The sequence below is a fragment of the Lolium rigidum genome, chromosome 6 (assembly GCF_022539505.1).
Source record: "Lolium rigidum isolate FL_2022 chromosome 6, APGP_CSIRO_Lrig_0.1, whole genome shotgun sequence".
Taxonomy (NCBI): Eukaryota; Viridiplantae; Streptophyta; class Magnoliopsida; order Poales; family Poaceae; genus Lolium; species Lolium rigidum.
Genome location: NC_061513.1, coordinates 86,216,278 through 86,228,520, shown reverse-complemented (window position 1 = coordinate 86,228,520; position 12,243 = coordinate 86,216,278). Strand labels below are relative to the sequence as shown.

Here is a 12,243-nt window from a genome sequence, read left to right as displayed (position 1 = left end):
TGGATATTGTCAACATAAAGTAATATAACAAGTGCAATATGCAAGTATGTAGGAATCAATGCACAGTTCACACAAGTGTTTGCTTCTTAAGGTGGAGGGAGATAGGTAAACCGACTCAACAATAAAAGTAAAAGAATGGTCCTTCAAAGAGGAAAGCATCGATTGCTGTATTTGTGCTAGAGCTTTTATTTTGAAAACATGAAACAATTTTGTCAACGGTAGTAATAAAGCATATGAGTTATGTAAATTATATATTACAAGTTGCAAGCCTCATGCATAGTATACTAATAGTGCCCGCACCTCGTCCTACTTAGCTTGGACTACCGGATCTTTGCATGCCATGTTTCAACCAAGTGTCACAAAGGGGTACCTCCATGCCGCCTCGTACAAAGGTCTAAGGAGAAAGCTCGCATTTTGGATTTCTCGCTTTTGATTATTCTCAACTTAGACATCCATACCGGGACAACATGGACAACAGATAATGGACTCCTCTTAAATGCATAAGCATGTAGCAACAATTATTATTCTCATATGAGATTGAGGATATATGTCCAAAACTGAAACTTCAACCATGATTCATGGCTTTAGTTAGCGGCCCAATGTTCTTCTCTAACAATTTGCATGCTCCAACCACTAAAATGATAGATCCTTCAGACAAGACGGACATGCATAGCAACTCACATGATATTCAACAATAGTTGATGGCGTTCCCTGAAGCATGGTTATCGCACAACAAGCAACTTAATAAAAGATAAAGTGCATAAGTACATATTCAATACTACGATAGTTTTTAAGGCTATTTTGTCCCATGAGCTATATATTGCAAAGGTGAATGATGGAATTTTAAAGGTAGCACTCAAGAAATTTACTTTGGAATGGCGGAGAAATACCATGTAGTAGGTAGGTATGGTGGACACAAATGGCATAGTAGTTGGCTCAAGGATTTTGGATGCATGAGAAGTATTCCCTCTCGATACAAGGTTTAGGCTAGCAAGGTTATTTGAAGCAAACTCAAGGATGAACAAGTGCAGCAAAACTCACATAAAAGTCATATTGTAAACATTATAAGACTCTACACCGTCTTCCTTGTTGTTCAAAACTCAATACTAGATATTATCTAGACCTTAGAGAGACCAAATATGCAAATCAAATTTTAGCAAGCTCTATGTATTTCTTCATTAATGGGTGCAAAGCATATGATGCAAGAGCTTAAACATGAGCACAACAATTGCCAAGTATCACATTATCCAAGACATTTTAGAATTACTACATGTAGCATTTTCCAATTCCAACCATATAACAATTTAACGAAGAAGAAACTTCGCCTTGAATATTATGAGTAAAGCCTAAGGACATATGTGTCCATATGCAACAGCGGAGCGTGTCTCTCTCCCACAAAGTGAATGCTAGGATCCATTTTATTCAAACAAAAACAAAAACAAAAACAAACCGATGCTCCAAGTAAAGAACACAAGATGTGACTGAATAAAAATATAGTTTCAGGGGAGGAACCCGATGATGTTGTCGATGAAGAAGGGGATGCCTTGGGCATCCCCAAGCTTAGACGCTTGAGTCTTCTTAAAATATGCAGGGGTGAACCACAGGGGCATCCCCAAGCTTAGAGCTTTCACTCCTCTTGATCATAGTATATCATTCTCCTCTCTTGACCCTTGAAAACTTCCTTCACACCAAACTTCAAGCAAACTCATTAGAGGGTTAGTGCACAATTAATAATTCACACATTCAGAGGTGACACAATCATTCTTTACACTTCTGGACATTGCATAAAGCTACTGGACATTAATGGATCAAAGAAATAAATCCAACATAGCAAAAGAGGCAATGCGAAATAAAAGGCAGAATCTGTCAAAAACAGAACAGTCCGTAAAGACGAATTTAAACCTGGCACCAGACTTGCTCAAATGGAAAAACTCAAAACTAATGAAAGTTGCGTACATATCTGAGGAACACGCTCGTAAATTGGCAGATTTTTTCGAATTTTCTACAGAGAACTGTGCCCAGATTCGTGACAGACAGCAATGCTGTTTCTGCGCAGCGATCCCAAATATAACATCAACTTTGACATAGAAACTTTACTTGGCACAAAAACATGATAAGGAGAGGTTGCTACAGTAGTAAACAACTTCCAAGACTCAACAAAACAAAAATATTGCTGTAGTAAAAACATGGGTTGTCTCCCATAAGCGCTTTTCTTTAACGCCTTTCAGCTAGGCGCAGAAAGTGCAAATCAAGTAACATCGAGAGATGGTGCATCAACATTCTTACCAGAGGCTTTGAGCCTACTCTTCTTACTTTTTGGTTTAGGGAATACATGACCGCATCCTGGTGTAGAGGTAAAATTTAGAGTGCCCTTCCCCATATCTATGATTGCTCCCATGAGTTTCAGCAGGGATCTTCCAAGCGTAATTTGTCCTGTCCCTACACATTCAATAATAAGATAATCAGTGGATACCGTTCTTCCAAGAAAGGTTGTGAAAACACCTTCAGCTATTCCCTTAGGAATTATAACAGAATTATCAGTAAGAGTTATTCCTTCTCCTCCTTCAGTAAGTTCCCAAAGTGGCAAAGATTCATAAATGCTTTTAGGCATAAGGCAGAATTCAGACATAATATCACAGCGGGCATAAAAAATTTCATCACAAATGGTAACTTTTATAGTAGGCACCCACATTGAAGGTTCAAAGCTTAGTGGAACATAATCATAAAATTCGCGAATATGGTTGTACCCTTCTTTTAAACAAGATATATTTGTTTCGAGAGTGTTCAATCTATCAAGAATGCTAGAAAGGGATAAATCAAAGTTACTAGCAGAGCTAGATGATGTGACTAATTGTTTTATGGCATTAAAAGCTTGATCTCCATCACAATGGAGGAAATTTCCTCCTACTACAGCATCTAAGGCGTATCTATAACGAAGAGTAAGACCAAAATAAAAGTTACTAAGAAGCAAACTTAGAGGCATTTTAGGTTCAGTCCTACTATAAGAATCAAAAATTCTAGACCAAGATTTCTCAAAACTCTCCTCACCCCCTTGTTTAAAGGTAAAGATCGATTCCTCAGGTGATAGAGTAACAACTACAGGACTAGTCATGATAATAAAATAAATGCAAGTAACTAATTTTTTTGTGTTTTTGATATAGAGAGCAAGACAGTAAATAAAGTAAAACTAGCAACTAATTTTTTTGTGTTTTGATTTAGTGCAGCAAACAAAGTAGTAAATAAAATAAAGCAAGACAAAAACAAAGTAAAGAGATTGAGAAGTGGAGACTCCCCTTGCAGCGTGTCTTGATCTCCCCGGCAACGGCGCCAGAAAACAGATGCTGGTGTGTAGTTGACGTGGGAGTTAGAAATCTCTGTGGTGTAGCTTTTCTTCAGTTCCCCGGCAACGGCGCCGTAAAAACAGGCTTGATGCGCGTAAATGTACACGTCCGTTGGGAACCCCAAGAGGAAGGTATGATGCGCACAGTGGCAAGTTTTCCCTCGTAAAGAAACCAAGGTTGATCGAACCGAGGAGGAGCCAAGAAGCACGTTGAAGGTTGATGGTGGCGAAATGTGATGCGGCGCAACAACAGGGATTCCGGCGCCAACGTGGAACCTGCACAACACAACCCAAGTACTTTGCCCCAACGAAACAGTGAGGTTGTCAATCTCACCGGCTTGCTGTAACAAAGGATTAAACGTATCGAGTGGAAGATGTTTGCAAAGAAAACAGTAAACACAATTGCAGTAGATTGTATGCTATGTAAAGAATAGGACCGGGGTCCACAGTTCACTAGAGGTGTCTCTCCCATAAGATAAAAGCATGTTGGGTGAACAAAGTACAGTCGGGCAATTGACAAATAGAGAAGAGCATAACAATGCATATACATGATATGATAAATATAGTGAGATTTAATCCGGGCATTACGACAAAGTACATAGACCGCCATCCAAATGCATCTATGCCTAAAAAGTCCACCTTCAGGTTATCATCCGAACCCCATTCGGTATTAAGTTGCAAAGCAACGGACAATTGCATTAAGTATGGTGCGTAATGTAATCAACAACTACATCCTTAGACATAGCATCAATGTTTTATCCCTAGTGGCAACAACACATCACAACCTTAGAACCTACTCGTCACGATCCCAGGTGTCAATGAAGGCATGAACCCACTATCGAGCATAAATACTCCCTCTTGGAGTTAAGAGCAAAAACTTGGCCGAGCCTCTACTAATAACGGAGAGCATGCAAGATCATAAACAACACATAAACAATAGATTGATAATCACCATAATCATAGTATTCTCTATCCATCGGATCCCGACAAACACAACATATAGAATTACATATAGATGATCTTGATCATGTTAGGCAGCTCACAAGATCCAACAATGAAGCACAACAAGGAGAAGACGACCATCTAGCTACTGCTATGGACCCATGGTCCAGGGGTGAACTACTCACTCATCACTCCGAAGGCGATCATGGCGATGAAGAGTCCTCCGGGAGATGAATCCCCTCTCCGGCAGGGTGCCGGAGGCGATCTCCTCGAATCCCCGAGATGGGATTCGCGGTGGCGGCGTCTCTGGAAGGTTTTCCGTATCGTGGCTCTCGGTACTGGGGTTTTCGCGACGGAGGCTTTAAGTAGGCGAAAGGGCAACGTGGGGGGCCACACGAGGGCCCCACACCACAGGTCGGCGCGGCCAAGGCCTGGGCCGCGCCGCCCTATGGTGTCGGCCACTCGTGGCCCCACTTCGACTCCTCTCCGGTCTTCTGGAAGCTTCGTGCAAAAATAGGACCCTGGGCGGTGATTTCGTCCAATTCCGAGAATATTTCCTTACTAGGATTTCTGAAACCAAAAACAGCAGAAAACAGCAACTGGCTCTTCGGCATCTTGTTAATCGGTTAGTTCCAGAAAATGCGTAAATACGACATATAATGTGCATAAAACATGTAGGTATCATCAATAAAGTAGCATGGAACATAAGAAATTATCGATACGTTGGAGACGTATCATACCTCAAGACAGCTCAGTCCCGACAGAAGAGTTACGCCGACAAGAGACGCCGAGAGATGACCTTTGAGATCGGAGATTTTGTTTATCTCAAGGTGTCACCCCTGAAAGGAATGCAGAGATCTACCTCATTTAAATCATTTTCTCAAATAATAATAATAAATGTTTGACTTTGGTCAATATGAATTCATGTATGATTATTTGAGAAGTTAAATCCTAAGAAGAATTAAATGAGAGGAAATTATTTTTCTCAAGAACTAAATGGAGATTATTAATTACACATGTAATGAGAGGAAATTATTTTTCTTTAATCAAGAAAACCAATGCACCTAATTATTTTATGTGTGTGCTTAGCATAGTTTGTGTGAAGTAACTATAAGCATAGTATAGCCTTTGAATTTATTGAGTGATTATACCTCGTATTCCAATTTAGACGCTAGCACCGGAGATTACCCAGAGGAAGGAGAATTCTACCAAGAAGAGGAAGAAGAAAACCTAGAGAACTACCAAGGCAAGCTCATACTCTTGCAAAGTGCAAAGCCCCCTTTTGGGCAAGGCACCATGATTCTTATCTTTCTTAAGCCTATCCTAAGTTTACATCATACAAGTTTTCCTTGTTGTTTTCAAAGAGTTGAATTAACTTGATTTAGGTGAACAAGATTCTGAGAGTAGCAAAGTTAGTTCAAAGATAGCAAAGCAATGTAGCACCCCTCATGATTAGTGCCAAAGCTAAAATACTAAAACTTGACTACTCTAGATGGGGACCTATGATATGTTGAATTTGAAAACTTGTGAATAATAAGTCATTCTATTGAATGAAGTTGAAGCTGAAGGTGAACAAGAGAAGATAGTGATTTTTGGTAAAACCTGATATTGGTTTGAATGCGATACCTTTCCAATTTCAAGTACCCCCACAATACCTGATTATGGGTAGGGCTTAACTGGAAGTTTATACATCTTAGTATGGGTTCCCTCTGAACACACATCATAGGGGTTATGCTGAGGCTGCCTCCGTTGTTGAGAAATGATGTGAATTGAGGTGAATTATACGGCCAAGCCCTGTGCAGTTCCCAGGTTAACAGTTGGTTTTCACTGGGAGGCCAAGCTCATGGGGAGAGGTGCTCATACTAGGGTTTGTAAGTGAAAGGTTAGGGTTGATGATCCGCGTACTGTGTTACGATGATTCGGAGATATTCCGACGGATGTAATCAAATGTTGTGGCACAAGTGTGCAACCTCTGCAGAGTGTCAATCTATTCGAATAGCCGTGTCCACTGCTACGGACGGTTGGAAAGGCCATACGGCTTCCAAGTGTCAGATTTTGAAAATATTGATGAAATACATGGTGACTTATTGATTTACAACAGATGTTGTGGGAATGACACTAATGTTCCCACTTGAGTTAGCTAGCACATGAACCAACACTTGTGAACTAAAATTTGGCTTAGCCACATTAACTAGAGCTTAGTATCTTTATTTAAATGGTTAGCACTTACTTTAGTGTTAGTTTGCAAGTACTTAAAGTACTTACGGCTTTGTCCCTGGCTATTCAAATGGCCAGAGTATGAAGATGAACAGAACTATCAAGACGATGACCAGCAGGACGCCTATGACAACTAGGAGCTTTCTGACGTCAAGCGTTGGCCTGTGGACTACAGAGTCCCTTTATCTTTACGCTTCTGCTTTGAACTTGTGTTTGTTCGTTGATCAATAGATCAACTATTTGTGTAATATGGATCATGTGACTCAAGTTGTAAGACTTTATGAGTTGTAATAAATGATGACTGTGATACTTAGCTATTATATCTCGCAACAACAATATTCCTGGGATTGCGATGAATGATATAATAGGCATCCGGACTTAAAAATCCGGGTGTTGACAGTTTTCAAGGGTCAAGAGAGGAGGATGATATATGATCAAGAAGAGTGAAAAGTCTAAGCTTGGGGATGCCCCCGTGGTTCATCCCTGCATATTTCAAGGAGACTCAAGCGTCTAAGCTTGGGGATGCCCAAGGCATCCTTCTTCATCAACTTATCAGGTTTCTTCTATTGAAACTATATTTTTATTCGGTCATATCATATGTGCTTTACTTGGAGCGTCCGTGTGCTTTTATTTTTGTTTGTGTTTGAATAAATTCGGATCCTAGCAATCCTTGTGTGGAGAGAGACACGCTCCGCTTTTTCATATGAACAATGGTGTTCTTAGCTTTATTTTAATGTTCATGGCGGAGTTGAAAACCGCTGCACTTATTGTTATTTGGTTGGAAACAGAAAATGCTTCATATTGTCTTGGATAATTTGATACTTGGCAATTGTTTTGAGCTCTCAAGTAGATCATGCTTGCATCATGTAGTTTAAACCTATTAGTGGAGAACTACCGTAGAACTTGTTGAAATTGGTTTGCATGATTGGTCTCTCTAAGGTCTAGATATTTTCTGGTAACAGTGTTTGAGCAACAAGGAAGACAATGTAGAGTTTTATAATGCTTGCAATTTGTTCTTATGTAAGTTTTGCTGTACCGGTTCATACTTGTGTTTGCTTCAAACACCCTTGCTAGCCAAAGCCTTGTACTGAGAGGGAATGCTTCTCGTGCATCCAAAACCTTGAGCCAAAAACCTATGCCATTTGTGTCCACCATATCTACCTACTATGTGGTATTTCCTGCCATTCCAAGCAAATACTTCATGTGCTACCTTTAAACAATTCAAAATTTACTATCTCTTATTTGTGTCAATGTTTTATAGCTCATGAGGAAGTATGTGGTGTTTTATCTTTCGATCTTGTCATTTACTTCTGACAGACTTTCACAATGGACTAGTGGCTTCATCCGCTTATACAATAATTTTGCAAAAAGAGCTGGCAACGGGGTTCCCAGCCCCAATTAATAACCTTCATTAATAATTCTCTTCACATGTTTTGCCCTGATCTATCAGTAAGCAACTTAATTTTGCAAATAGACACTCCTCCATGGTATGTGAATGTTGGAAGGCACCCGAGGATTCGGTTAGCCATGGCTTGTGTAAGCAAAAGGTTGGGGGAGTGTCATCTAATAAATAAAACTAAAGTACATGTGTAAACAAAAGAGAAGAGGGATGATCTACCTTGCTGGTAGAAATAACGTCCTTCATGGGAGCCGCTCTTGAGAGTCTGGTTGCCGAGGTAGTTAGAGTACCCACTACCATTCGTTGACAACAACAAACACCTCTCAAAACTTTACTTTTATGCTCTCTATATGATTTCAAAACTTGAAAAGCTCTAGCACATGATTTTATCCCTGCTTCCCTCTCGCGAAGGGCCATTCTTTTACTTTTATGTTGAGTCGGTTTACCTACTTCCTTCCATCTTAGAAGCAAACACTTGTGTCAACTCGTGCATTGATTCTTACATACTTGCTTATTGCACTCATCATATTACTTTGTGTTGACAATTATCCATGAGATATGCATGTTGAAAGTTGAAAGCAACTGCTGAAACTTATATCTTCCTTTGTGTTGCTTCGATGCCTTTACTTTGAATCTATTGCTTTATGGGTTAACTCTTATGCAAGACTTTTGATGCTTGTTTTGAAAGTACTATTCATGAAAAGTTTTGCTATATGTTATCTATTTGTTAGCAACTATAGATCATTGCCTTGAGTCACTTCATTCATCTCATATGCTTTGCAATAGTATGATTAAGATTATGTTGGTAGCATGTCACTTCAGAAATTATTCTTTTTATCGTTTACCTACTTGAGGGCGAGCAGGAACTAAGCTTGGGGATGCTGATACGTCTCCAACGTATCCATAATTTCTGATGTTCCATGCTTGTTTTATGACAATACCTACATGTTTTGCTCACACTTTATAATGTTTTTATGCGTTTTCCGAAACTAACCTATTAACAAGATGCCACAGTGGCAGTTCCTGTTTTCTGTTGTTTTTGGTTCTAGAAAGGTTGTTCGGGCAATATTCTCGGAATTCGACGAAACGAAGACCCAACATCTTATTTTTCCCGGAAGCATCCAGAACACCGAAGGAGAGTCGGAGAGGGGCCAGGGGGCCACCACACAACATGGCGGCGCGGCCCCAGGTCTGGCCGCGCCGGCCTACTGTGAGGGGAGCCCAGGCACCCTCCGACTCCGTCTCTTCGCCTATATAAGCCCTTTCGACCTAAAAACGCGATACCAATTGACGAAACTCCAGAAAGACTCCAGGGGCGCCGCCGCCATCGCGAAACTCCAATTCGGGGGACGGAATTCTCTGTTCCGGCACCCTGCCGGGACGGGGAAGTGCCCCCGGAAGCCATCTCCATCGATGCCACCGCCTCCATCATGCTCCGTGAGTAGTTCCCCCATGGACTACGGGTTCTAGCTGTAGCTAGTTGGTATTCTCTCCCCATGTACTTCAATACAATGATCTCATGAGCTGCCTTACATGATTGAGATTCATCTGATGTAATCGGTGTTGTGTTTGTTGGGATCCGATGAATTGTTACATTATGATTAATCTATCTATAAAGTTTGTGAAGTTATTGTTGCTGCAATCTTGTTGTGTTTAATGCTTATCACTAGGGCCCGAGTGGCATGATCTTAGATTTAACCTCTATACTTATTGCTTAGATTGTATCTACAAGTTGTTTGCACATGTCTATGTCCGGAACCCGAGGCCCCGCAGTGACAACGAATCGGGATAACCGGAGGGGAAGGCGTAGGTGTGAGGATCACATGTTTTCACGGAGTGTTAATGCTTTGCTCCGGTGCTCTATTAAAAGGAGTACCTTAATTTCCAGTAGATTCCCTAGAGGCCCGGCTGTCACCGGCTGGTAGGACAAAAGATGTTGTACAAGTTTCTCATTGCGAGCACGTATGACTATATATGGAAAACATGCCTACATGATTAATAATCTTGATGTTCTGTCTTAATGCTATTTCAATCCTATCAATTGCCCAACTGTAATTTGTTCACCCAACACTTGTTATTGGAGAGTTACCACTAGTGTAGATAGCTGGGAACCCCGGTCCATCTCTCATCATCATATACTCGTCCTTTATGTCATTGGAAGTAATATCAACTATTTTCTGGTGCCATTGCTCTCATATTACTGCTACTGCTGATGTGTTACTGTTACTACTGCTCTCATATTACTGGTACTTTCACATCACCCCTGTTACTAGTGCTTTTTCCAGGTGCAGCTGAATTGACAACTCAGTTGTTAAGTCTTATAAGTATTCTTTACCTTCCCTTGTGTCGAATCAATAAATTTGGGTTTTACTTCCCTCGAAGACTGTTGCGATCCCCTATACTTGTGGGTCATCAACCATTTGTAAACTTGACCATATATACCTAGTTAATATTTTTATTAATAGTTTGAAAGAGCATTTATATAATTCTCCCAAAAAAGAACATTTATATAAAAATTGTGCTTTTAAGATAACCAATATATTATTGAATTAATTGTTGGCCAAAACATTAACTTGAGAGCCAAGATATTTCCAACATTTTAAAATGATGGGAGTAGATGATTGTCTCATTATAAAATCCATTTGAAAAATTGAACAGTGAAGTATCCAAAAGAGGTGAGCAGAGAACATGTCCGGTCATACTTGTATTAGCTTCTTCCAACAGTATATACAAGTACAGTACAAACTGAAAATCAAGTAAAATAACGTATGATCATCAAACTCTTGACATGGTTTAACTTCAAGTTCTACCCATAGCCACCATTTATTCAGAGAGGTTATGTGACATGGGAGGGAAAATATAACAGCAAAAGCAAAAGCATCCGAAGGCACCATAGACCTGAAAACTGTATATGAAGAACTCTGAATAACGTCATTGTCAGCCACTTAGGCAGCAGAGTTCACAAAGCTCGCAGCAGCATCCATGGAATCCGCCATTTCAGGAGCGCCAAGTTCTCCTGAAACGATGCCACTCTCATCGATCTCACAGTCCTCCGGGACCGCTGCCGCCTGAGCGTCAGTGCCAAAGCATGGACCAGGAAGCTCGTCATGGAGCAGGATGCCACCGATCTCTGCGTCGATCTTGCCACGGACATCGAGCAGGAGGGTCGACAACCTCGCCACCTCGGCCTCCAGTGCCGCGTGCCCCTGCAGCATCTTCAGCAGCTGCTGGTTGGCGGCGCGGAGCTTCTTGATCTCCTCCTCCAGGAAGGCCGCGTGGGCTTTCTTCTTCCGACGGTACTTGCGCACGGCCTCCCGGTTCCCCAGAGGTTTCCGGCTGGGATTTCTCGGCTGATCTTGTTCCACATCGTCCTCGCCGGAAGCCATGACATGGGTATGCGTGTGCAGGCACGTGTGGGTGTGCGTTGCAACCGATGATGGAATGTTGCAGGTGTGGGTGTGAGTACATGCCGTTGTGTTCGTTAGGAATTCATCCAAGCCATGGGAGAAGATCTCAGGACATGGAAACAGGAGGTGTCTTGGAACCATAAGGTATAACCCGTCCTCCATTGTCAACGCAAGATCCGGGTGATGACCATGTTCCATAAAAGCTTACCGATCTAGCAGGATTTCATCAGAGCAAAAAAGTTGAACAAACAATATCACGTAATCCCTAGATTACTAGTACTGATTAGTGATTCAGTGGACAGAAGATTATGTAACAAGAACCAAATTTCCATGAGCATATGAACTACTCTCACCACTGGACCGCAAAACCACACAAGATTCAACTCAGGGCACCAACTTCCTGCAGACATGGTCAGTAGCCGAGACAACATCAGTAATTCAGCGAGAGACGGACTGAATCAAGAAAACAATTTTGAGAGAGGCAAACTGCCTTAGACTACCGAAGTGCATGGACTACTGGATTTGATAGATGGACCTGCCAACAACAAACCCTGCCGTTGCCTCTCTTTTAGTCTTTTTTCGCCTACACCCTTTTGATCCGTCACGTATCCTCCCATCTTCTGTTGGTTCTCGCCTTCTTCGCTCCTTTTATATTGGGTATCTCGGAAGGAGGACGTTGGAAACAGAGAGAAGGAAGTGGTCACGGTGGACAGTGATGTTATTGGATTAGGGGCCGATAAGATAGAAAGGGGGAGAATCCTAGTTCTTGCAAATGTTCCCTTTTCCCCCTTTCCGATTGTTCTTGCCACCATTCATGGACTTCTATTTCTCATCATGGTTTCTTTTCAGGGATTCCTTTCTATAATCGTTTCAACCCGCAGCATTTGGCACTGTGGGTTTCACCAACTTGGCAGAATTTTTATCTCAGAATATAATCC

At 41.3% G+C, this 12,243-nt stretch overlaps 1 protein-coding gene across 1 annotated transcript; it reads right to left on the bottom strand.

Annotated features, from left to right (window-relative positions):
* Positions 1 to 10,751: 10,751 nt before the first annotated feature.
* LOC124667962 (basic leucine zipper 23-like) lies at positions 10,752 to 11,882 on the bottom strand. The gene is made up of 3 exons (XM_047205181.1): positions 11,806 to 11,882; positions 11,659 to 11,705; positions 10,752 to 11,517 (listed from the first exon to the last, which is right to left on the bottom strand). Exon 3 carries the CDS (start codon positions 11,501 to 11,503, stop codon positions 10,844 to 10,846), a length of 660 nt encoding a protein of 219 aa, XP_047061137.1. The 5' UTR covers positions 11,504 to 11,517; positions 11,659 to 11,705; positions 11,806 to 11,882; the 3' UTR covers positions 10,752 to 10,843.
* Between the last annotated feature and the right edge of the window lie 361 nt (positions 11,883 to 12,243).